This window comes from Phyllostomus hastatus, unplaced genomic scaffold (genome assembly GCF_019186645.2).
Source record: "Phyllostomus hastatus isolate PE091 unplaced genomic scaffold, TTU_PhHast_1.1 phas_scaffold_1066, whole genome shotgun sequence".
Classification (NCBI taxonomy): domain Eukaryota; kingdom Metazoa; phylum Chordata; class Mammalia; order Chiroptera; family Phyllostomidae; genus Phyllostomus; species Phyllostomus hastatus.
Genome location: NW_025334004.1, coordinates 12675867 through 12703276, shown reverse-complemented (window position 1 = coordinate 12703276; position 27410 = coordinate 12675867). Strand labels below are relative to the sequence as shown.

The 27410-nt window shown below is 40.8% G+C and overlaps 1 protein-coding gene across 2 annotated transcripts; it reads left to right on the top strand.

Annotated features, from left to right (window-relative positions):
* The first annotated feature begins 214 nt into the window (after positions 1-214).
* On the top strand, positions 215-22557 carry LOC123828810 (cytochrome P450 2C44-like). 2 transcript variants are annotated; one of them, XM_045854164.1, is made up of 9 exons: positions 215-465; positions 1885-2047; positions 7299-7448; positions 8053-8213; positions 8713-8889; positions 14604-14745; positions 15718-15905; positions 19668-19809; positions 22348-22557. In XM_045854164.1, exons 1-9 carry the CDS (start codon positions 286-288, stop codon positions 22527-22529), a joined length of 1485 nt encoding a protein of 494 aa, XP_045710120.1. In that variant the 5' UTR covers positions 215-285; the 3' UTR covers positions 22530-22557. The 2 variants fall into 2 exon arrangements, with proteins under 2 accessions (XP_045710120.1, XP_045710121.1); XM_045854165.1 differs by lacking the exon at positions 7299-7448.
* Positions 22558-27410: the final 4853 nt, after the last annotated feature.

Sequence of the window (27410 nt, the reverse complement as noted above, 5' to 3'; positions counted from 1 at the left end):
TAGTGCTGAAAGGGGAAAAGTACAATGCAATGGAGATGCTTAGAATATCAAAAGTTGCCGCTTTTGTGAATGAGAAGCTAGAAAACATGAGTCTTTCTTACCCTCAAGCTTCAGCACACTAAAGCCCAAACCAGTCCCAGGGTTTTGTTTATTTCTGAGGGTTTGTTTGTTTTTTTTTTTTTTTGCTTTTTTTTTTTTCAAACCCAAGAACTGGCAGGTCACACTCCTGCACAAGACTTTGCTTCCTAACAAGCACTCGGACATTCCTGACACCGGGAGGCTGAGATGGAGCTGCTGGAAATTATTACGCCAGTTCTTGCTATTTGTGTCATTTGCCTGGTTTTCCTTTTGGGGAGGAAAGAAAGTCACAAAGGAGAAAGCCTCCCCCTGGGCCCAACTCCCCTTCCCATCATTGGAAATCTGAGACACCTAAACTTGAAGAACATCCCTGCGTCTCTCTCCAAGGTGAGGGGGTTTCATTCTGGGGCTGGCCATCTCCACAGGAGGGGGCACTTTCCAGCTCTGCATCTGAGACCACTGCGGGCTGGCTGTCTCGCCTCCATCTTTCTTACTCTGACTCACCACTGAGGCGCGTGAGGGTGTCCATCTCTGTATCGCAAGACAGATGTCCTCTTTCTTTCTGGACTGGATCACTTTCTGATTTCTTTCTAGAGCAGGTAGGGTGAGGTATGTTGACCAGACCTGAGCTATAGGTTGCATTTTAGAGTACGAGAAAATTCTGGAATCAGAATACACTTTAGCTGAAAGGCTTCCAATCCTTTCAGCATAGAACACTTACCAAAAGGCAAGCCCAGCAAGTGTAAAAATGTGTCCAATGTCCTTCTGTATGGTTTATTATTATTACTACTACTTTATATGAGATGATCTATGGGATGCGTTGTGACCCTCACTCCCCTCCCCAACATCTTGCTCCAATATAACCCAGCTCTGCTGTCCTGATGGACATTCATTTCTTTGCAAATATGAGAAATTACCACCAGGAGTTCATTGTCCAATGACATATTCTCCAGAACAACCTAAATGTCCATCAATAGATAAATACAGAAAATGTGGGATATCTATCCCCTGTCTATCTATTTATCTGCCCATTCTCCCTCACACACTGGAATGTTATTTAGCCTTAAAAAAAAAAAAAGAAGTAAATCCTGCTATTTATAACATGGATGAATCTGGAAGACATTATCCTAAGTAATAAAAGTCAGACACAGAAAGACAAATACCGCATGATCTCATGTACATGTGGAATCTAAAATAGTCAAACTTACAGAAGTAGAAAGTAGAATGGTGTTCAAAAGCCATGCCCCAAGTGTTGGCTGTTTTAGTATTCTGTTTTTCCTCTTGGAACACCGCTATTATAAACATACAGTTTTCTTCCTTTTTTATACTTGCTTAGCAAGCTTCCCTCCAAGCCCTCGTCCTGGCTGCCCCCTTCTCATCTTTAGTTGAAACTTAAATCTTATCTCCTCATACATTCCTGACCTCTCTGCTTTATTGTTTTCCCGTCGGCATCCAACACAGCATGCTCTTTATCCCTTTCGTGGAGCTGTGCTAACTTGTACTTCAAATGCAGTTTGTTTGGCTGTTTGCTGCCCGTCACCTTCACTAGGCTCTAAGTTTGGGGGGCGCTTCTGGGCTGTGCAGGTCTGACACAGTACAGGTGCTTAGTAAACGTTCACTTAATGGTTGCCTATTACAAATGAAGGATAGAATAAATCCATGGCTGTACCCCAGGTTAAATTTCTAAAATGGCAAGGATGGGGTAAAGGCTAAGCTACATGTAAATTATTACTCAAGTCCTACCCAAGCCTCCAGTGGAGAGATTTTGCAATTGCTCTGACACAGCTGCTTGAATCTTTTTTCCAGTTAGCCCAAGAGTATGGCCCTGTTTACACGGTGTACATTGGACCCAGGCCCACCGTGGTCTTACATGGATATGAGGCGGTGAAGGAAGCTCTGATTGATCAGGGTGATACATTCCTTGGCAGAGGACCATTTCCAATTATTTCAGATATCCAAAACAGACATGGTATGTTCCAAATCAAAATATGGGTTAACTTAACAAATATAGGACTGGCTTAATAAATGTCTATTGTGCACCCAGCAACCGACCAGATGCTACAATACTGCAATGTAATTTTGATGCTATTACCCAGAGTTAGTGCAGACCCCATAGGTTAAATGCATCACCCCCAACAGCACTGCCCTTACTTCACTCGCCAGCCATATGTCCACGGGTCATCCATACTTCTAACCAACTGGAGAAAAATTCAGGGGGTTCCTGTGACCACCTCAGCTTTAATAATTGGTAGAATTATTCACAAAACTCAGGAAGAAAAGTGCTAACTTATAATTACAGTTTTATTATATAAAAGATGCAAATGAAGAGACACAGAGGGCAAGGTTTGAGGGGTCCCGGATGCAGAGCTTCTGCATCCTCTCCCTGGGAATCAGAATGTGTTACCCTCTCAGCACGTTGATACGTTTATCAACCAGGAAGCTCATCTGAGCTTCGAGTTACTCTATGGACATGATGGATTGAGTCATTGACCATACGAGTGAGCTCCATCTCTAGCTCCCTCTTCTCCCTGAAAGTTGAGAGATCAGTTGATATCCTTTGGCTCAAAGCCCCAACCTTCTAAATCCATATTTGGTCTTTCTGGCATAGCCAGACCTCTCTTTAGACTGTCTAGGGTCCCACCACAAGTCACCTCATTGTCATAAACTCAGGTGAGGTCCCAGAGGCTCACCCCAAATAACAAAGACTCTTGTAATACTTGGGAAACTCCAAGGATTTATAAGTACCCTCCCAGGAACCAAGAACCAGATACATTCTTTTATTATATAACAGATGCTCTGATAGCTCTATTGAGATGAACACCAAAAACAGTCCAGCTCTGGTCGGTGTGACTCAGTTGGTTGGAGCATCATCCATAACTGAAAGGTCGCAGGTTTGATTCCCAGTCAAGGCACTTGCCTAGGTTGCAGGTTTGATCTGTAGTCCCTGGTCCGGGTGCCTATGGGAGGCAACCAGTTGATCCTTCTCTCGCATCAATAGGTCTCTCTCTCCCCCTCCTCCCTCTAAAAACAATGAAAAAAATGTCCTCGTGTGAGGATTGAAAAAATAAACAACAGAGTCTAAGTTCTTTATAAGCTAAATATGCAAATATGATTGCGATAAAAGCAACCTGGGAAACTATTGAAATAAGTTTTCCCCTGGAAGTCTTAGGATTTAGGGAACTGGAGAAGCTATTCCTGGGGTGTCGTTTCACACATGACAAAGACTGCAGCAACAATGAACAAATGACTAGGTGCAGACATTACCGTGTTTTCCATCACAGCCTGGTTGGTGGGGGGAGGGGTGCCAGGGAGGTAGCACTCAGGGAGCCGTAATGGTCCTAGTCAGGCTCTAGGTCTTCACTTGGATTATAGGCTCACAGATATTTCTAACATAATTTATTTATTTTTTAAATACATCTTATTGATTATGCTATTATAATTGTCCCATTTTCTCTTCCCTTTATTCCCCTATGCCCTGCACCCCACCCCCCACCAGCATTCCCCCCCCCCTTAGTTCATGTTCATGGGTCATAATATGAGTTATTTGGCTTCTCCATTTCCTATACTATTCTTACCCTCCCCCTGTCTATTTTGCATCTACCATTTATGCTTCTTATTCCCTATACCTCTTCCCCCATTCTCTCCCTTCCCTCTCATTACTGATAACCCTTTTGTGTTCTCCATTTCTGTGATTCTGTTCCTGTTCTAGTTGTTTGCTTAGTTTTTATTTTTTAGGTTCGGTTGTTGATAGTTGTGTGTTGTCATTTTACTGTAGTTTTGATCATCTTCTTTTTCTTACATAAATCCCTTTAACATTTCATAGAATAAGGGCTTGGTGATAATGAACTCCTTTAATTTGACCTTATCTGGGAAGCACTTTATCTGCCCTTCCATTCTAAATGAAAGCTTTGCTGAATAGAGGAATCTTGGATGGAGGTCCTTGCCTTTCATGACTTCGAACACTTCTTTCCAGCCCCTTCTTGCCTGCAAGGTTTCTTTTGAGAAATCAGCTGACAGTCTTATGGGAACTCCTTTGTAGGCAACTGTCTCCTTTTCTCTTGCTGCTTTTTTTTTTTAAGATTTTTTTCATTTTTTTAATTTTATTTGTTTATTTTTAGAGGGCAAAGGAGGGAGATAGACAGAGAGAGACAGAAACATCAATGTGCGGTTGCTGGGGGTTATGGCCTGCAGCCCAGGCATGTGCCCTGACTGGGAATCGAACCTGGGACACTTTGGTTCCCAGTCCGTGCTCAATCCACTGAGCTACGCCAGCCAGGGCTTCTCTTGCTGCTTTTAAGATTCTCTCCTTAGCTTTAATCTTGGGTGATGTCATTATGACGTGCCTTGGTGTGTACTTCCTTGGGTACACCTTCTTTGGGACTCTCTGAGCTTCCTGGACTTCCTGGAAGTCTATTTCCTTTGCCAGATTGGGGACGTTCTCTTTCATTATTTTTTCAAATAAGTTTTCGATTTCTTGCTCTTCCTCTTCTTCTTCTGGCATCCCTATGATTCAGATGTTGGAACATTTAAAGTTGTCCCAGAGGTTCCTAAGTCTCTCCTCATGTTTTTGAATTCTTGTTTCTTCATTCTGTTTTGGTTGAATGTTTATTTCTTCTGTCTAGTCCAGACTGTTGATTTGAGTCCTGGTTTCCTTCCCTTCACTGTTGGTTCCCTGTACATTTTCCTTTATTTCACTTTTCATAGCCTTCCCTTTTTCCTCTATTTTGCGACCATACTCAACCATTTCTGTGAGCATCCTGACTACCAGTGCTTTGAACTGTGCATCTGACAGGTTGGGTATGTCTTCATCGTTTAGTTGTATTTTTGGAGCTTTGATCTGTTCTTTCATTTGGGCCATTTTTTTTTGTCTTGGCACGCCTGTTATGTAATGAGGGGCAGAGCCTTAGGCGTTTGCCAGGGTGGAACAACCCACATCACTATGTTTTGGAGCTGTATGTGGGGGAGGGGTCTGAGAGGGAACAATGTTGTTTGCTCTGCTCTTGGTTGGCTTTCAGTCACTTACCCTGTTACCCACAAACAAATTGGGCCCTTCTGGTGCTGATTCCCACATGGGTTGATTTGTGTACGTTCTAGGACCCTGTGAGTCTCTCCAACAAACTCTCCTGTGAGGCTGTGAGTTTCTCCTGCTGCCGCCTCAACCCTCACAGGTGTTTTCAGTCAGAGGTTTTGAGACTTTATTTCCCCAAGCTGGAACCCTGGGTTGCATGGTCTGTTTCCCTCCCCAGTTGTTCCTCCCAGTTTATCTGCACACAAATGTAGGACTTTCCAGTCTGCCAGCCACCACCTTGCCCACCCGGTCCTCCAGCTGCCACCTTCCATGTGTCCTCTCCACCTGGCTGCCCATTTCCACCCCTCCTTCTGGTCTGGATGAATGATTCTTCTTTAACTCCTTAATTGTCAGACTTCCATACAGTTTGACTTTTTGGCAGTTCTGGGTTTTTGTTTTTTAATTTGTTGTTGTCCTTCTTTTGGTTGCGCAAGGAGGCAAAGTGTATCTACCTACTCCTCCATCTTGGCTGGAAGTCAATTTATTTTATTATTATGTTTCAGAACTTAGGTATGGGTTACATATATTGCTTTATAGGTACAAAGGATTGTACACACACACACACACAACTACTTCAGAGAGACTGAGAAGCTCCTCCAAGCCACTTAAAATTGTAAAATTGCAAGTCCCAGGGAAATAGAAACTTAATTCTGTTAAAGAACAAAATTCAACTGAGTAAATTTGAATAAATAATTGGCTTTGTGAAGCGACTTATGAATCAGACAGCATCCCCTGTAGCAACTAGAAGAACCTCTGAGGGGTTGTGCAGAATGGAAGGTTTCACAGGCAGAAGGGTATGGTGGGGGAGCTGTTAGCAAAAGGAAATAATTATTTTTAGGCTAGATCCTCCACCTTTAGGGGAAAGGGAATAGCAGGAGTTTTACCATGCAGATTACATTGCTGGTGTAAATCCAGATTAATTGGCTTAAAATCCCACTCTTAGAAGAGGCCAACAGGTTAGTTATTAAGTGTAGGTTTGGTGATGTGGCTTAGCAAAAGTGACTCCATTTTGCCCCGTATTTCTTTTATTAACAGTTCCCCCCTTTTGATCAAACTCTGTCTAACTCAGAGATAAGATCAAATTTTAAAGCATTAGCACCACTCTCTGCTGCTGCTGCGGCTCTGTGGTTCCTGAAGATTTTGATGATCCTGTGTGATATTCACAGGTCATAGCTTTGGGTTCATAATCTTTAGACAGATGATTTTTTAAAAAAAATTTTGTAGAGAGAAGAGAAGGGAGGGACAAGGGAAGGGAAGAGAGGGAGAGAAACATGTCTGATCCCTCTCGCACGCCCCCAACTGGGGACCTGGGCTGCAACCCAGGCGTGTGCCCTGACCAGGAGTCAAACCTGCAACCAAACTGGCAACCAAAATGGCAAACTTTCGCTTCACAGGCCGGCACTCAATCCACCAAGCTGCACCAGCAAAGGCAAATATTTGTTTTCTTTTTAATGTTCCAGTCTTAGGGAGATCATTTGCTTGATGATTAACAGCAGCAAACATGTCATTGACTTTTGAGAGTCTACAACATGCTGATGGAACTGATGGTGCATTAAGAGCAATAGGAACTTCAGAATAAGTAATTGGCTTTGTACAGATGAAGAAATTAAAAGGCATTGATATGGAACATTGAGCTCCTTTGCTTCTTTTTTCTTCTTATTCAGAGGAGGCTAACATTCACTGTACTAAATTCACAGGAGAACAGAATCATAAACCCCATATTGATTCACTTTGCTTATCTTCTCACAGAAAAAAATCACAGCTAGAACTCAGCCACAAGTTAGAGGAATCTGAAGTGTAAAAACAGGCTCTCAGGAAAGGGGTTTGTGGGAACACAGGCCACTTTTGACCATTTTTAACAAAACCAGACAGAGGGCTTCCCACGCTTGGGAATATTTTCCACCCGCCAGTGATTGCCCTCCCTGCCGCATGCCATCACCTCTGCCCCCAGTTGACCAGAGCATGGGTTTTCTTCTCTTTGTGACAAGTATTTCACCCACACTCCAAAATAGGTTGTGCTCTTAAATTGCGATGTGCTGAGTCCCTGCTAAGGGGCACTGGAAACCTCTCGGGGTGGACACGAGAGAGCAGCTGTAGGAAAATCTGACTCCATGATACAAAATACTTTCCTGCTCCTCGTTTCTTTTCCTAGGAATCCTCTTCAGTAATGGAGAGACATGGAAGGAAATGCGGCGCTTCTCCCTCATGACCCTGAGGAACTTGGGGATGGGGAAGAGGAGCATTGAGGAGAGGGTCCAGGAGGAAGCTCAGTGCCTGGTGGAGGAGCTCAGAAGAACAGAGGGTGATGGCCAGTGTTCATCCCTTTGGGGGCAAGGGAACTTCCTACACACACCACCCCCAGTCAGAGCTCCTCCTTTGGGAATCACTCTGGTCCATGACCTGCTCTGTTAACCAGGGAGCTGACTAGGAAAAAAGGGTGGGAAGGAAATGATGCTTTATTTAGAACTCTCAAATCCTTTAGTTTGGGCTCACTTCTCAACTTTAGCACTTGCTAAAGTAAATTTGCCAAATGTAAATTTGGCCACGTTTTTTAAACTTCTCTAAGATGCAATTTCCACAGCTGAAAAATGGGGCTAAAAATCAAACCTCAGAGAGAGAGAGTTAAATAATATAGTTTGCAAGACTGTCACACAGTATCCAGTGTGTAGTAAATGCTCCATAATATCACCCGTTGCTCTTATGACAACTAAGTATTCATATTGATATAATCGATATTACTAGTTGCATAGTGCAAGCTGTCTAGGACCAGTATTATTAGAAGGTGCTTCCATCTTAATTTGGGGAAGGTTAAAGGAAGTACATTCTGTGTATAAATCAGAGCAGGAAGAAGGTGCCGTTAGGGTTGGAAGTTCTAAATGTTAAGAGTTATTCGTTTCTCACCTCAGCTCAGCCCTTTGATCCCTCTTCCATCCTCTCAAGTGCTGCCTGCAACGTGATCTGCTCCATCCTCTTCAAGGAGCGTTTTCAGTACCATGATGAGAAGTTCCTTTTCCTGATGGACTTGCTAAATACAAATTTTAGGGAAATAAACACTCTATGGATCCAGGTAAGGCTCAGGCATCTGCACTTGCTGTGGATGGACTAGACCCACTGGCCGCTTGCAGGCTGGGTGGAGGGCTCCCTCAGGAACAGAGTGTGACATGGACATTCATTGTCACCTTCCCTTCCACGCGTGTCGAGTGAGTGAGTGCAATGACAGTTACCCCAGCATCATTGGAAGGTTGCCCTCTGCTTGTCTCTCGGGGTCTACTCACACAAAAGAAGACAAAACATTCCTGGTTGCCTGTGTTTCTTTTAAGGCCCCCGTGCCCATGTTCCACCATATGACTGCGGGGTTGGCCAAAGCTGGGAGGAGCAAGGAGATGGGCAGGGGCCGCTCACCTCTATGTGACGGTCATCCTCCCTTCTCTTTTGCTTGGAAGTTGGAGGAAGGGATTCTACCAGGCCAGGCCACACACAGAGGTCAGGCACTCTATTCAGAAACTGTGGTTCCTCTTTACAAACTGAATTTCCAGTGTATTCTGCACCCCCTCTCCCATTTTTAGATTTACAATCTGTGGCCAAAATTCATAAAGCATCTCCCTGGAAAGCACAGATCATTTTTCAAAAAGGTTGTAGCCGTTAAACATTTCATTCTGCAAAAAGTGAAGGAGCATCAAGAATCCCTGGATCACAGTAACCCTCAAGACTACATCGATTGTTTCCTCACGAAGATGGAGCAGGTACGGTATGCACCGTCTCTCCCCGGTACCCTACCTCACCCTCGCACAGGAGTACATGAGCCTACAGTCACACCGTGGAGGTACTTCTTGATATTTCGATTTTTAGGGCAATGAGGTAGGTACACTATTATCATTACTAATAGAATTTCAAAGTGGTCCAAAGCTCACTTTTTCCTTTGTATTTCTATTTAGTTCCTACACTTGGACATTAGCCTTTGAAAGTTCTCGACACATATTTAGGCTGAACTCCATGATAGACACACATACATATAAATGCATGTTTCTGAGCATATATCTACCTTGGGATGGATAAAACACACTTGTGTTTTCTCTGCACATCCTTTAGACACACATAGTCAGCCCTTTTTTGCTACAGTGCTTTCCACATAGTCTGTTGTAGACTTCTACATTACAGAAAATGGATTGTGTTTTCTCATAGAAACAATTTCATTATTTGAAATGGGTGGTGGCTAAAGATTCTAAAGCAAAGATGCTATACATTAACCACGAATGGTATTAAAAACATTGAATAGCAACTACACATACAGCCAGCAATCCTCGGACTGTCCCGTAAAATACCGGCGTGGCTGTCCATGAGCACGTCAGGAGAGAAACAGCCAAGGTGGCGACCAGCACTGTATTGTTGGGAAAAAAAAAAAAAAAGACATTTCATGTATAAACACATATAATGACTGAAAATGTTAAAATTATCCTTTGAGTCCTATAAAACTAATAGCCTGGTTTCCTTAGAAAACATGCCCGAGAAAGGTGCGCTGAGGCCGCTGACTCAGAAGCAGCGTGGGAATGTGAGGGGTAGAAAGAAAGCCAGTGGGGCTGGGAGGGAGAGAGCGGGACAGAGCGTTGGGGGAGGGGCTGAAGCGGCGGGAGGTCAGCAGGCAGACCATTCACACAAGGCTGGTATGTTGTCATTTAGTTTACTTTTTATCCTAATGACACAATAAAAAGTGTTTCATTGTGGTACACAACGAAAATCGTGTAAGGAATGATCATATTTGTGATGTGAAGGACATACTGGAGGGGTCAATAGTAGATGTAGAGAAACCAGGAGTCGTCCAAGGGTCAGTTTCCTAGTAGCACAGCTTGAAATAGGGATTTATGTGAAAGTGATTTATTAAAGGAATTCCATTTAGAGAGACTTGTATGTGAATGAGAGAAACAGGAAGGGAATAGAAAAAAGTTAAACATTGACGCAGTTTCATGTTAAGTCTAATCTCTGCCAGATCCTACAGGGGGCGGTAGAGTATAAGTCACAGTGCAGAGTTTGTCAGACCCTGAGGGGAGAGAGCTGGGCTTTTGTACCCTTGCACCATTAGTCACTGGCGTGGCAAAGCCCCAAAGACGTGTTTGGGCTGATTAACTTGGCAATTTGCATTCCAACCAACAGAGCAGGAGGGATGCATTTTCTCCACATCCTAGCTGACACTTATTTGTTGATTTATTGATGGTAGCCATTCTGACAGGTGTGAAGTGGTATCTCATTGTGGTTTTAATGTGCATTTCTTTGATGATTAGTGATGTTGGACATTTTTTCGTATGTCTATTGGCCATCTGTACGTCCTCTGTCGAGAAGTGTCTATTCAGGTCCTTTGCCCATTTTTTAAAATGGATTGTATGTTTTTTTGCTGCTGAATTTTATAAGTTCTTTATACATTTTGGATATTAACCCCAGATCAGAAACATCAGCAAATACATTCTGCCATTCAGTGGGTTGTCTTTTTTATTTTGTTGATGGTTTCCTTTGCTGTGCAAAAACTTTTTATTTCTTTTTATTTAAAAAAAATATTTTATTGATTATGCTATTACAGGTATCCCATTTTCCTCACTTTATTCCCCTCCATCCTGCACACCCCCTCCCAACCACATTCCCCCTCTCCCTTAGTTCATGTCTGTGGGTCATACATATAAGTTCTTTGGCTTCTACATTTCCTGGACTACTCTTAACATCCCCTGTCTATTTTAACCCACCATTTATGCTTCTTATTCCCTGTACTTTTCCCCTATTCCCCCTTCCCCTTCCCCACTGATAACCCTCCATGTGATCTCCATTTCTGTGATTCTGTTCCTGTTCTAGTTGTTTGCTTTGTTCATTTTGGGTTTGTGTGTGTGTGTGTGTGTGTGTGTGTGTGTGTGTGTGTTTAGGCTCGGTTGTTGATAGTTGTGTGTTTGTTGTCATTCTACTGTTCATATTTTTTAAAGATAAGCCTCTTTAATATTTCATAGAATAAGGGCTTGGTGATGTGATGATGAATTCCTTTAACTTGACCTTATCTCGGAAGCACTTTATCTGCCCTTCCATTCTAAATGATAGTTTTGCTGAATAGAGGAATCTTGGATGGAGGTCCTTACCTTTCATGACTTGGAATACTTCTTTCCAGCCTCTTCTTGCCTGTAAGTTCTCTTTTGAGAAATCAGCTAGCAGTCTGATGGGAACTCCTTTGTAGGCAACTGTCTCCTTTTCTCTTGATGCTTTTAAGATTCTCTCCTTAGCTTTAATATTGGGTGATGTAATTATGATGTGCCTTGGTGTGTACTTCCTTGGGTACACCTTCTTTGGGACTCTCTGAGCTTCCTGGACTTCCTGGAAGTCTATTTCCTTTGCCAGATTGGGGACGTTCTCTTTCATTATTTTTTCAAGTAAGTTTTTGATTTCTTGCTCTTCCTCTTCTTCTTCTGGCATCCCTATGATTCAGATGTTGGAACATTTAAAGTTGTCCCAGAGGTTCCTAAGTCTCTCCTCATGTTTTTGAATTCTTGTTTCTTCATTCTGTTTTGGTTGAATGTTTATTTCTTCTGTCTAGTCCAGACTGTTGATTTGAGTCCTGGTTTCCTTCCCTTCACTGTTGGTTCCCTGTACATTTTCCTTTATTTCACTTTTCATAGCCTTCCCTTTTTCCTCTGTTTTGCGACCATACTCAACCATTTCTGTGAGCATCCTGACTACCAGTGCTTTGAACTGTGCATCTGACAGGTTGGGTATGTCTTCATCGTTTAGTTGTATTTTTGGAGCTTTGATCTGTTCTTTCATTTGGGCCATTTTTTTTTGTCTTGGTACCCCTGTTATGTAGTGAGGGGCAGAGCCTTAGGTGTTTGCCAGGGTGGAACAACCCACATCACTATGTTTTGGAGCTGTATGTGGGGGAGGGGTCTGAGAGGGAACAATGTTGCTTGTTCAGCTCTTGGCTGGTTTTCAGTCACTCCCCCCGCTACCCACAAGAAATTGAGCCCTTCTGGTGCTGATTCCCAGGTGGGTTGTTTTGTGTATATTCTAGGACCCTGTGAGTCTCTCCAATGAACTTTCCTGTGAGGCTGGGAGTTTATTCTTCTGCCACCTCAACCCCCAACAGGTGTTTTCAGTCAGAGTTTTTGAGACTTTATTTCCCTGTGCTGGAACCCTGGGTTGTGTGGTCTGTTTCCCTCCCCAGTTGTTCCTCCTGGTTTATCTGAACACCAGTGTGGGACCACCTGGTCTGCCAGCCACAGCCTTGCCACGAGTCCTTTTCACCCGGCTGCCCATCTTTGCTCCTCCTACCGGTCTGGGTGAATGTTTCTTCTTTAACTCCTTGGTTGTTGGACTTACATACAGTTCAATTTTCTGTCAGTTCTGGTTGTATTTTGATTTTTAAATGTGCTGTTGTCCCTCTTCTGGTTGTGTGAGGAGGCACAGTGTATCTGCTTAGGCCTGCATCTTGGCCACTGTCTGCTGTGCAAATCTTTTTAGCTGGATGTAATCCTATGGTTTAGTTTTTCTTGTTTTCCTTGCCTGAGGTGATATATCAGAAAAAATAGTGCTATAAGCAATGTCTGAGATTTTACTGGCTATGTTTTCTTCTAGGAATTTTATGGTTTTTTGTCTAACACTTACGTCATTAATCCATTTTGAATTTATTGTTGTGTGTGGCATTAGAAGGTGGTCTAGTTCCATTTTTCTGCACATATCTGTCCAATTTTCCCAACACCATTTGTTGAATAACCTGTCTTTAGCCCATTGTATGTGCTTGCTTCCTCTGTCAAATATTAATTGACTATAAAGGTGTGGATTTATTTATGGGCTCTCTATTCTGTTCCATTGATCTATGTGTCTGTTTTTATGCCAGTAACATGCTGTTTTGATTACTACGGCCTTGTAGTATAATTTAATATTAGGTGGCGTGATTTCTCCAACTTTGTTCTTCTTTCTCAAGATCACTGTTGCTATTTGGCAGCCTTTTATGGTTTGAGGGAGTTATTTTAAATGCTTAACATTCTTAATTCCCAATAAAGACAGTAAGGACTATAGGTAGGAAGTGATAATATGCCTAAAAATTTGGATTTCCACTTGCAGAAATAATTTTATTTTAAAATAAATAGGAGAGACATAATATAAAGAAATTGAGTAAAGAAAAACTTGATTTGGAGCTTTAAAAATGAAGCAATTTTTAAAAATGAATATCCCAATACTTTCCCCAAATTTAAAAACCACTAGGCAAGGGACATGTGTAAAGGACCCATGAACATGGACAAAAGGGTGAGGACTGAGTGCAGGAGCAGGGTAGGGGGTAGGGGTAGAGGTGGGCCAGGCAGGAGAGAGTAACCAGGGGAAAATTGGGACTAGTGTAGTAGAACAATAAAATAATAACAAAATAAAATAAAAAATTTAAAAATATAAAATAAAAATAAACCCAATAGTATTAAAAGCCCATAAAATAATTGGCAATGTACATAATTTAAATATAATAAAATCATTTAATCTATAAAATATAATTTTTTATTAATTAGTATAATCACATTAAATATTAATTATTTAAACAAGTGCTTAGTGCCCATTTTTATATCAGGTTCGGGGATACCTCAGCAAAGAAGACATCCCTGGCTGGTGAGGCTCAGTGGACTGAGTGCCAGCTTGTGAACCGAAGGGTCATCGGTTCGATTCCCAGTCAGGGCATATACCTGGGTTGCAGGCCAGGCCCCTGGCTGGGGGCGTGCAAAAGGCAACCAATCGATGATGTTTGTCTCCCTCTCTTTCTCCCTTCCTTCCCTTCTCTCTAAAAATAAATTTAAAAAACATTTTTTTAAAAAGAAGACAATCCCCATTATTCTTGGTGGAAGAATTTTAAAATAAAAAGCTCCCTCACTATTTTCAAGTTCTGGATCAATTTATTTTCTAAACACTTTGTAGACCTCATGTAAAAACTTACAAGTAAAAATGTCCTACAAGTACAGACTTCATATTAGAAACACCATTATAATGGTGAATGTCATGTGTGAGAGGGTGGGGCGAGAGCGTGTAAGCAGCTTATGTGAAGGAAACAGGCCAGTTATGAACCAGTGGTCTCTCTCCATGCTTGCAGAGAGTTCATCATCTGGCCTTTTTCCTTAAATGTAGTATAAGGAGATACTATTCACTGAGTATGTGTATATATACATTGTTCCATGAGCTTCCACCTGTTAACCGTTTCATCCTTGTAATAAGCCTATGGGGTGTGTTCTATTTCTTACCCCCATTTCACAGAAGATGAAACTGAGTTGAGACTAAAGTAACTAACCTGGGATTGAACCTAGGAGTATCAATTTCATGACTGACTTTTCTTTTTCAATCCACTACACTACAGTGCCCCAGATGAAGCCTGTTACTAGTCAAGGGGTGTGACTGTGGAGCATTGATAAGCTGTTGCCTTGTTTTTAACTCATGTAGCTTTTAACTCTACCATCTACAGGAGAAGCACAACCCAATGTCTGACTTTCACTTGGAGAATCTGGCTTTCTGCGGATCAAACTTGTTTGTGGGAGGAACAGAGACAATTTCGTCCACCCTGAGATACAGTATCCTGCTCCTAATGAAACACCCAGAGGTGCAAGGTACCACGATGTTCTAGTGACCAAGCAAAATGAGATCGGGCACCAGGCGAGGGTGGAAAGACACTGCATTCATTGGCTGCTTCCTTTCTCTGCACTGCCTTTTCCAGCATCATGCAAAGAGCCATCTGTGTGGTTTTGCTTTTGCAGATCAGAATTCTATCGATTCATGCTGATAAGGAAGAAACACCTTTAGGAACACGAAGGCTGTTGTTTAAGTTGAAAACAGAGGAGCTTCTGAATCCCAACTCTTCTACATGAGGTGTAATGCCAAAGAGTGAGCCCTGTTTAGACAAGGGGCCCAAGGGTCACCACGCTGCCTTCTTGTCCCAGGCCTGTCCGTTCCTGGCTGTGTGACCTCAGACAGATTATTTCATCTTTCAGGCCTCTGTTTTTCCATCCTAAAAATGGGCCACATTCTCCAAAGGGGATTTTTGGGCGTGATATAATTCAACATTCAAAAATGAAATTGTAGTAGCTCAATTTTCTCAAGCACATTCTCAGAGTACAGGTCTTACAAAGCCAATGTTTATTCTGCTGAACATAATGGCTTTACCATTCCCACAAAACGTCTAGGAACCTGGGTGAGGGTGACAAAGGAAGTGCTCCCACTAGAGAGGGTATTAAACATTTTCCCTCTACAGCTGCCTCACCAGGAATCATGGGATGAACCATAATCCCCACCGCAAAGGTCCAGCCTCACCTGTGCTTGAGAACAAACCAATGAAGCCAGGAGGCTGAGAACATGGTTAACCCAGCCTTTCTGTTTCCTTCAGCAAAGTCTCTGATATTTACAACAAAATTAAAAAAAAAAATCCATTAAGTGCAGAGGAGTGGGCTGTTTAGCAGCATCTCTTTGACCTTGGCAGCCTTTTATAGGCCGCTTTCTGTTGCACATTGTAAGCATTTCAAGTAATTTCCAGGTGTCCAGGGAACACGTCTCTGGAGTAACATTCATGATTCTTGCCTCTGCAGCCAAAGTTCATGAAGAGATCGACCGTGTGATTGGACGCAACCAGAGCCCCTCCATGACGGACAAGACGAAGATGCCTTACACAGAGGCTGTGTTGCATGAGATACAAAGATACAGCAAACTTCTTCCTTGTAGTATTCCCCATGCTGTGATCCGGGACACGAAATTCAGACAATACGTCATCCCCAAGGTCAGACGTGTTTGGGAAAACCGACTGGGATGGAAGGGGCAGCGCAATCCCTCCGCGGGTCTCTGTGGGCCTCCCAGTTCTGCTGCAGGAAGAGATGCAGTCGAACTTCAGGGATGGAAAGGCCAGAGTCAGGCGGTCTGGGAGGGTCGTGCTGGCACCTCTGTAGCCTTGTCTCTGCCTTCCTAGAGTTGGGGAGGCTGACCCGGGGCTTCCAAGGCCCCCTGCTGCTCTCACATGGAATGTATTCAGAGAGCAGTGATTTCCAATAATGAGGACCTTATGGAAACTGGAGTCTTGTTTTTCATGATCGATTATAAAAGGGGGAAATGGAAAATGTGTCTGTTCCTCTTAGGTAATCAAGCCAAATGTCAGCCTGGTTTAACTCAAATTCTCTCCTTCCAGGACTTTACCTACTAGGACATTTGAGACATTGGTGCCCCTAACAGTTAACATTTGTAGAACACATAGCATTTACCAAAACCTTTCCATGCACACTGGGGAGTCAGTCAGTCTTCTGTTGTGATTAGGGGCTTGGGTTTTACATTTAAGTAGTTCCAGAGGATAGAAGAGGAAGAAAAGGTGTCAAACCTCATCAAAATCTTTCAAAACAGAATCAAAATACTACAAAACAACACCAGTCTTACTTAAAAATAACAACACAAGTCTATTAGCACATGAGGTCTAGTATCACATGAAAAACACGATGCTACCAACAACGGGAAGTTAATTAAGAACACAGGAAAACTAACACCAAGGAATCTAGTTTAGTAACATGCACCATGTAATTAGAATTTAGGAGAAAATCACACAATAGTCTCATTTGTACAGAAGATGCATTTGATCATATTTAATGTCCATTTTTAATTAAAAATTTATTTTCTAATTACAGTTGACATTCAATATTATATTAGTTTCAGGTGTACAATATGGTGGTTAAACATTTCTGTAACTTACACAGCGATTTCCCCAATAAATCTAATGCCCACCTGGCACCACACATAGTTATTACTGCATTATTGACTATCTTCCCCATGCTGCACCTTGTACATCACTGTGTCTATTTTGTGACTGCACTCTCTATATTTAGTTTTTAATCTTTTTAACTTTAATAAAATAGAAATAGATAAATAACTCTTTAGCCAGAAAAAAACAAACTTCCCAAATGATGCTTATTGATGAATGACTAAAAGCTTTGCTAATATCAGGAATAAAGCAAGGCTATCTATCACTGCTAATATTATTCAAGTAGACTTAGAAAAAAGTAATGAGCAAAACATTTAAGAGAAAGAATCAACTTTTTAAATGATATAATTGTATCTGGAAAAATACAAGAAAATTAGCTGATATACGGTTGCAAAGATATAATTATTCAGTGGTTAGGTACAAATTTATTATTTAAAAAATCAATTGCCACTTATATAAAATAAAAACCATTTTAAAAATATAATGATGATAAGTTTTCATTGATTGATTAAAAAACAAAGATAAAATACTTAGGAATAAACTGAACAAAAAATTCAAGATCTATGGAAAGAAAGTTTTTAAATATTAATGAGACATAAAAAGTGTTTGAATAAATTACAAGACTTATTGTATGTTTGGGTAGAAAAATAGCAGTTATTCCAAAATCAATCTATACATTTATGAGATCTCAATAAAAATATCAACCAGAATTTTGGGGGAACTAAATAAACTAGCAGATCCTGAATTTGATATGGAAAAATTAAAAAAAAAATAGTCAGGGATAGTTTCAACAAATGTTAAAATATAATATAAAGTCACAGTTATTAAAGCAGTGTAATACAACTTCTTAAAAAGACAGATCAAATGAATAAAGTTGAGAAATAAACTTAATTTTACATGAAAACTTAGTATGTGGTAACGATGCCTTCCCTCTAGAGGAAAAATATGGATTATTCAATAGAGATTAGAAAATTTCTAGGGAGTTGAAAAATAATAACGGGTCCCTACTTCACACTTTCCATGAAAATTTATTCTCAGTGCCTCAAATAGATACACATAGAATATTAAACTGTAGAAATACTAGGAATAAAAGCAGTAACTTTTTGAGAATTTCAGAGTTTCAAAACACTTCTAACATCGACTCCCCCCAAAAAGGAATAAGAGGGCCATATATTTTAAAATTGATAAATTTAGCTATATGTAAATAGGAAAAATCTGCCTGGAAAATGAAACCAAATCAAAGATAAATGACAAACTGAGAGGAAATTTTGCACAGTTCATAAGAGCAAAGGGCTAATTACTGAAAAATAAAACAAACTCCTACAGTCAGTGTGAACAAACCCCAAAATGAACAGATGCAGTTAAAAAAAAAGCAAAATAAAAATTTGAGTAAAAATAATTGCAAATGTTTTTTAAATGTGTAAAAATATACTCACACAATGGAATATGATAAAAGTAAATATTATAAAGTTCTTTCACCACAATATGTTGGCAGGATATAAAAAACATAGTTTTGCTAAATTGATGTAACTTCTATGAAAGGCAATGTGATGATTTCTATCAAAATTCGAAGCACATATGCAATTTAAAGAGCAGTTCCATTACTAGGAATTTATCCTTTGTGTGTATTTTCTTCAAAATAAGAATATTTATTGAAGCAATATTTGTGACATTTGAAGAGTAGAAAATTCCCAAATGTTCATTTACAAAGGACTTTAAAAGTTCCTTTATTTCCATAAAGTGGCATACTAAGCAAGCTACAGCACACTACTTGTGTGAACATAGTGGAGGATGTGTATGCATGTCCTCTTTTTTAATCTGTAAGATATCTTCCAAAGGATATATCTTAAAATGGTAACAGTAATTACATTAAAAAAAAAAACAAAACTGGGGACTTGAGTATAAGAAGAAACTTATTTTCACTCATACCCCTTTGTACATTTTTTGATATTTTAATCCATGTGCATGTATTGCTTACTCCAATAATTCTAAAAGTAGTTTAAGAACATACAAAATAAAGTAAAAATGGAGAAAGGAAGCTTTTACTTAAATAAGGGTGTTTTATGATCACATAGAACTTGGTTCAAATTTGTAAACATGCCACTTGCTACAAGTACAACCTCAAGTCAGTTGTTTTTCCTCTCTGAATAGCAATTTCCTCACTGATACAGAGGACAGAAAGAGAGCCGACTGGATACAGCTTAAGTAAGAATTAAATACAATTCATGAGCAGCTAACTAAGCACAGTGTTAGGTAAACATAAAGCATCTAATGTAAATGGTAGTTATCAATATTACTTTGACATTTAAGCCTCACAAAAATCTTTTATAAATTAGGAAGAAAGCAAGCCTGTGTTTTTATTAGTCCCACCCTATTTTACAAGTGAGGGAAGTGAAGTCTCGTTCAATAGATTCAAGTGTTCACACCTCACTTTCTTCCAGTCACACCTGAATTTAGGAAAGAACAGGTTTCATGAACGAGGAGGCTCTTCCGCTTGAGGCGGCAGCTCCATCAACCGCATGCCTGGACCATGTGGGCCACAGGCCCCATTTACCATCAGTGACCGATCATTGCACACGGATCGTAACATCCCTTTTCCCAAAGAGAATCAGTTTATGGCTTTGATAAAATATATTGTGTGATAGCATGTGTGAAATAGCTGTAACTCGAGACAGTCACTCACCAGCCAAGCTTACAAATGTGCAGTCCTATTCAATTCACTACAATGAAGCGTCTTGGCGTCGTTTATGAAGCAAGGACAGGCATGGTGACGTACCACTCCTTCTTTCTTGGTTCCAGGGCACTACTGTGTTCCCGTTGTTGTCTTCGGTCTTGTATGATTGCAAGGAGTTCCCCAATCCAGAGAAGTTTGACCCAGGCCACTTTTTAGACGAAAATGGCGGGCTCAGGAAAACAGATCACTTCGTACCTTTCTCCCTTGGTAATACAAATAAATCCATTCAAACCATACACATGCTCATTTTGAACAACTTTTAGCTTCCCTGAATTCATGGCATAACTAAGTGATTCACTGATGATAGCCCAGGCAATCAAGTGAAACTGTTACAGTTCCGGATGTATTGTAACTCTTTGGAGCCATTTACATCCATATACCAGTAGGGTTAGGTAAGTAGCCCAGGGACTGCTTTGTTGTTGGGTGACTGAGTATAATGCCAGTTTTTATCTTTATTCATTTAAATATTTAAATATATTTCATTTCTATGCTATTACAGTTGTTCCAGTCCCCGCTCCGCGCCCCCCCGCCTTTGCCCCTCTCTGCTTGGTATTCCCATTCACTTTAGCAATCCCTGCCCCCTTAGTTCATGTCCATGGGTCATGCATGTAAATTCTTTGGCTGCTCCATTTCCTGTACTGTTCCTAACCTCCCCCTGCCTATTTTGTACCTACCAATTTGTGCTTCTCAATCCCTGCACCTTTTCCCCTGTCCTTCATCTTCCCTTTCCCCACCACCAATAACCCTCCAAATGATCTCCATATGTATGATTCTGTTTCTGTTCTGCTTGTTTCCTTAATTTCTTTTTACATTCACTTGTTGATAGTTGCGAATTTATTGCCATTTTAATGTTCATTGTTTTGATCTTCTTTTTCTTATATAATTCCCTTTAACATTTCATATAATAACTGGCTTGGTTATGATGAACTGCTTGAGTTTCACTTTATCTGGGAGGCACTTTATCTGTCCTTCCATTCTAAATGATAGCTTTTTTGGACAGAGCAATCTAGGTTGTAGGTCCTTGCTTTCTGTCACTCTGAATACTTCTTGACAATCCCTTCTAGCCTGCAAAGTTTCTTTTGAGAAATCAGTTGATAGTCTTGTGGGAACTCCTTTATAGGTAACTATCTGCTTTTCTCTCGCTGCTTTTAAGATTTTCTCTTTATCTTTATCTTTCAGCATTTTAATTATGATGTGTCTTGGTAATGCTAGTTTTTAAAGATACTAAAGTCAGTCAATCCAATCCAAATGTCCCATGTTACCAGATAACAAAGTTTGCAAACTCTTTTTCTGTTTATCTTTCCTTTGTAAAATTGACTTTTCCAAAACAAATGTACAACATTTTTTCCTTCTTTTAAAATTATCAACAATTATAAACTTTCTGATTCTTAGAGCCAGAAGCCATCAAAGAGACCTTGGCTACTTCATATTTTTTCTTACCCTCTGAAATATGAGCCCCACAAACCCTTGCCTGTTAACAAGAGCTGATTAGCTCCCAGTTACTATTTTCCATAAGGTCATAAAGACAGCTTAGGCCTGGTTAGCACACATTCTTTTTCCTTATCTTACTCAATCATTTAATAAGCACTTTCAAGAACAATAGTTAAGAGGGTTTGTTTCTAATTTCAATGATAAGTGTTCATCATAAAAGATGGAAAATGTAGAAAAGCAAAATAAAAAGAGAAATAAAAATCATCTGCAATTTCATCCTACAGAGATAATCACTGTTAATATTTTATTGTATAACTTCAAACAATTGTCTAAGTATACATAATAGATGTATATTTTTAAATGAAATTTGGTTCATTCTGGACAATCCTTTTTTTAAAAATGATTCTATTTATTTATTTTTAGAGAGGGAAGGGAGAGAGAAAGAGAGAGAGAGAAACATCAATGTGTGGTAGCTGGGGGCCATGGCCTGCAACCTAGGCATGTGCCCTGACTGGGAATCGAACCTGCAATGCCTGGCTTGCAGCCTGCACTTAATCCACTGAGCTACGCCAGCCAGGTGGACAATCCTATTTTTAAAAATTTTATTTATTTATTTATTTATTTTTAGAAAGAGGGGAAAGGAGGGAGAAAGAGAGGGAAAGAAACATTAGTGTGTGAGAGAAACATTGATCAGCTGCCTCTTGCACACCCCCAGGTGGGGACCTGGCCTGCAACCCAGGCATGTGCCCTGATGGGGAATCAAACTGGCAACCTTTTGGTCCATAGGCCAGCACTTAATCCACTGAGCCCCAACAGCCTGTATCATCTTTGAACATTTGTCTTCAAATTTTATTTTGTTGTGGTAAAAGACAGACTGTGGTATTAAATAATCTTTCACATAAACATATTTAGGTTGCATTGTATGGTAGATGCAGAAGAATTTATTTCATTAATTAATTATAGATAGATATACAGTTTGTATGTAACTCATCAATATCATAAATAACGATGCAAGTGACATCCTAATAGGTGAATCTCTCATTCCTACAGATAAATCCCCAGAAGGAGAATCACCCAATTAAGGAGTGAAAACTAGAGAGTTTAGATGTATACTGACAGATATCCCTGTGCGGACTGAGTGTCCTCCCACAGCTGATAAGCATTCCCTCTCTGAACAGCATTTTCAGTGTCTCTTAGGGGCATGTTGTTTCAGTTTTTTTTGCTGTTGTTTATTTGTTTTGGCACATTGTATTTGAATAGGAGCTACTGTATTTGAATTTGGAGTGAGCTAATGGAAATGTTTTCTCCTTCCAGGAAAACGGATCTGTATTGGGGAGGGCCTGGCCCGCATGGAGCTGTTCCTCTTCCTCACCACCATTCTGCAAAACTTTTCCCTGAAGCCCCTGGTGGAGCCCAAGGAACTACAGACCCAACCTGTTGTTACTGGGTTTCTCAACACTCCTCCACCTTTCAAACTGTGCTTTATTCCCAGATAAAAGAACTTTTCTCTTTTAACATCTTAAACCAACTGGCTGAGTAGCTCACTTTGTTAGAGACTTGTCTCCGTAGACAGGGTTGAGGGTTCAATCCCTGGGTTGGGCACATATGAGAATCAACCAATGAATGCATAAATAGGTGGAAGAAACTGATATTCCTCTTCTTCTCTTTCTCTTCCTTTCTCTAAAAATCAATCAATAAATTTGAATGAAGAAGTTCAAAGTAATTTCTTTTTCCTCTTACTCCTTGCACTCCACTCCCACCCCAATAGTCTTTCTCTTCATTTTAAGTATTTTGTAGGACAGAAACACTACTCACTATAACTTGATGGACATTTTGTAAATCTACAACTCCCTTGACAAAAAGGAGCCGGGTCCTGAAAACTCCAAGGAAACAAACAATGTATTTGCCCCCCATACAGTTCTTCCTAAGTCATGCTTTGTTGGGAACTGCCCTGCCTGGTATCAGGAGCTGTAACTGCCCGCCTCCAAGGCTAAGCCTGAGGGAATGACCTTAGACCATAAGCCACCAAGGAGACAAAGGCTTATCTCCCTGGCAGGAGCACCACTTCCGCTCCTTTTACTTCACCCTGCCTGGCTCCCAATGTTTAGTCGGTTTGCCAATGATGGGTAAGATTCCCCAAGGAGGGAATGACCTAAGACAGGCACGATCATGTGGGAGGCCCCCAAGAAAGGACTTTGGGGGCTACAGCAAAAGGGGGTGATGGACCCTCGCTCCTCAGCTTTGACATAGCCTGAGTCCTCATTGTCTGTGAGAAAATCTCCTAATCTCTTGGCTGCCTTACTTCCCTTGCTCCACCTAAGCCTGAAACAATGACAGAGGGAGTGCAGCCCTGTGCTGGAAAGGGAGGGTTCCCCGGGTGATCATGCCTAAGAAAGAATATGTAAAATCCTGTGAAACCTGCTTTGTTTAGAATGCTCTCAATTAACTGATAAGGGTCCAAGGAAGAAGTAAGTTTGTTCCTTAAAGTTTTTTACAGCTCTTTAGCCATCTGACCCTGACTCAAAATAGGCCCTCAGAGTTCCTTGCTATTTGATCCTTACTTCCCAGCAATGAGTAATGAGCTTTACCTGAATTCCTGTGTAAATGAACCCAATAAAAGCCATTGAGGAAAAGGCTCTTGGTCCTTCTTCTGTGCAAGATCGGCCACCCTTCCTCTGCAAGCAGATCATGTCTTGGTAGACTTATTCTCATCTGTGGTGGACGCGGGGCTCTGCGGACAAAGCTCCCCCATAGTGCTTCAGCAGAACAAGACCAGCCCACAGAGGGCCTTTGTCAGGGACAACCAGCAGTGTAGATGAATTTATATTCTTTATGTGGCTTTGGAGATATGCTGATTTTCTGTAGTTTTTCAAAAGAGAGAAACATAATAACCTATATGTATGATTTCTATTTCCAATTGAAAGCACCTAAGTGATTTGTGCCACATTCATAAAAGTAAATTTTTACGCCCACAATAGATTGTCTTTGTATGTTTAACTTTACATCACAAAAATGCCTTTCCTTGAGTTATGGGTTTTCTACAGTTAGGATATGATAAATAAGTGAAATTAAATGATAATCTCCTATCACAAATCTCTTTCTGTCCTACACCCTGGATTTGCAACAATTGATTTGCATGGATCTCAGAGAGCATTCTGGAGTAAGAAATCAAACCATGTCCACAGTTAGGATTCAGACACGCATAGTTGCATCTTATTCAGAAAGAGAGGAGAGGTGGGGATGGGGATTGAAGAGCAAGAGGAGTTGCAAGGGAAGAATGAGTGTTCCCAAGAAAATAGTGACCCAGAAAATAGCTGCAACTACCCCGGCAGTGGCCCAGCTGTTAGCAGCAGCTGTCACAGAAGGATGGCTCAGATACCAAGAGCCAGCCCAGCCTCCAGGGACAGTGGGAGGGAAAGGAGCTTTAAAAGTAGAGTTGAGCTTCTGGGTAAATATTCCAAATAACTGAATGCAGGGACTCAAAGAGATATTTCTACACCCATATACCTACAGCATTATTCATAAGAGCCAAAACATAGAAACAGCCCCAAAGTCTATTGATGGATGAACAGATAAACAAACTGTGACTATATTCAGGGGCCAGCATGAATAATGCCTCTTTTTTTTTTATTACAAAATCATAAAAATGTAAATCTGTAACATAATGATATCACACTGAAGCACAACATATGACATTTTAGGTCAAATGTTCAATTTAAAACTATAAATTATTACACCCATATTATCATCTTAGCAACCACACTCAAGCAGGCCTTACTTCTTCCAGACCCTAAAGTATATAACGCAATATTACTCAGCCTCAAAAAGAAAGGATATATATATATATTCTGACACATGCTACAATATGAATGAAACTTGAAAACACTGTATACTAGGTGAAAGAACCCAGACACAAAAGACTACATATTGCATGATTCCTTTATTTGAAATATTCAGAACAGGCAAATCCATTGAGACAGAACGTGGGTTAGTGGTTTCTTAGGGCTAGAAAGTGAATACAAATGAGCACACGTTTTTCTCCAGTCAGGGGCGGCGTGCTAAAAGTATTTGAAAATTAGATCACAGTGATGACTGCACACCACTGTATATTCTAAAAAAAATACTGAACTTTACCAGTAAGTGAATTTTATAGTATGTAAATTATCTTAATAAAGCTGTCCTTTCATTTTTATTTTTAATTATATTTTATTGATTATGCTATTACAGTTGTCCCATTTTTTCCCCTTTGCCCCCCTCCACCCAGCATCCTCTGTTCCCTCAGGCAATCCATACACTGTTGTCCATGTCCATTTGTCATGCATGTTAGTTCTTTGGCTACTCCATTTCCTCTATTGTACTTTACATCCCCATGGCTATTCTGTAACTACCTATTTGTGCTTCTTAATCCCCCCACCTTTTCACTCATTCCTCTACATCCCCCTTCCATCTGGCAACCATCAAAACACTCTCAGTATCTATGATTCTCTGTTCTTCTTCTTTGCTTAGTTTGTTTTTTAGACTCAATATTTGATAGATATGTGTTTATTGCCATTTTATTGTTCATAGTTTTGATCTTTTTCTTTTTCTTAAATAAGTCCCTTTAACATTTGTTAATAGTTTGGTGATGATGAACTCCTTTAGGTTGTTCTTGTCTGGGAAGCTCTGCATCTGCCCTTTGATTCTAAATGATAGCTTTGCTGGGTAGAGGAATCTTGGCTGTAGGTCCCTGCTTTTCATGACTTTGAATATTTCTTGCCAGTCTTTTCTAGCTTACGAAGTTTCTTTAGAGAAATCAGCTGACAGTCTTATGGGAACTCCTTTGTAGATAACTATCTGCTTTTCTCTTGCTGTTTTTAAGATTCTCTCTTATTTTTAACTTTTGGCATTTTAATTATGTGTCTTGGAGTGGGCTTCTTTGCATCCATATTGTTTGGGACTCTCTGTACTTCCTGGACTTGTATATCTATTTCTTTCACCAAATTAGGGAAGTTTTCTTTCATTATTTTTTCAAATAGATTTCTGATTTCTTGCTCTTTCTCTTCTCCTGCTGGTACCCCTAAGATGTGAATGTTGATACACTGTAAATTGTTCTAGAGGCTCCTTGCACTATCCCTGTTGTTTTGGATTCTTATTTCTTCTTGTTGGTTGGTTTTTGCTTCCTTATGTTCCAAATCCTTGTTTTGATTTTCAGCTTCATCCACTCTACTGTTGATTCCCTATAAATTGCTTTTTATTTCAATTAATGTATTCTTCCTTTATGCATGTATCTTTTTTATGCTGTTGCAGTCATCACTAAGTTCCTTGAGCATCCTTGTAACCAGTGTTTTGAACTCTGCATCTGGTAGATTACTTATCGCCATTTTGTTTAGCTCTTTTTTGGAGTTTTGATCTGTTCTCTCATTTGGGCCATGTTTCTTTGTCTCCTCATTTTGGTAGCCTCCCTGTGTTTGTTTCTATGTATTAGTTAGAGTTACTTTTACTCTCTGTCTTAGTCGGGTGGCCTAATGTAGTAGGTGTCCTGTAGGATTCAGTGGCACAGCTTCCTCTATCACCTAAGCTGATTACTTGAGGTACACCCTCTGTGTGGGCTGAGTACACCCTCCTTTTATAGTTGAGACTTTGTTGCTGTTGGCAGATCAATGGGAGGGATTTACCCAGGCCAGTCAGCTGCAAGGACTGGCTGTGAATACCACCAACCTCTGCCCTCTGTGGAGGGTCAGCAGTGCAGGGACAGGGTGGGGGGTTGCTCTGACATGGTCTGTAGCAGTCCACTGGGTGCATAGACTCCGGGGTTTCCTGGGTGGTGCAGGCCAAGGTCAGCTCTCACCTGTGTTCTTCCCTGGGCCATCCAGCATGAGCTACAAAACAATCTGCAGATGGCTGCTACTTGTGCTGGGCTTGGGGGATCACAGGTGAAGCCAAACTGTTATCCAAGGCTGGCTGCTTCTAGTGTTGGGCCTGGGGCCAATTGGCAAAAGGTATGGGATGTGGGGGCTCACTGAGGCTTGCTATGGCTTGTTTAAGAGGATTTAGGAAGATCTGAAGCATGAGCTGAGATAAGCCATTCATATGGAAAAGCTACTGTTACCAGCTTGGTTGGGCCCATAAGTTCAGCGGTGCAAAGCCTCAGGGAATCTCCGTGAGGGTCAAACAGTGTTAGCCAGGTTGATGGAATCAGATGTGGCACCTGCCTGTGGGCTCTGTGGCTCTGTGGGAGGAAGGCTCAGAAAAGAAATAATGGTCTCTGTCCATCTTTATGTCTGGGAGAACATTGACCCCCCAGTTCTCACTCTGATTCTGGACACTACTGTTCCTCCCTGTATGCCACTGGTGTCTTTCAAGGTGCTACTCCAGTGCTGGAGCTCAGAAGTAGTTAG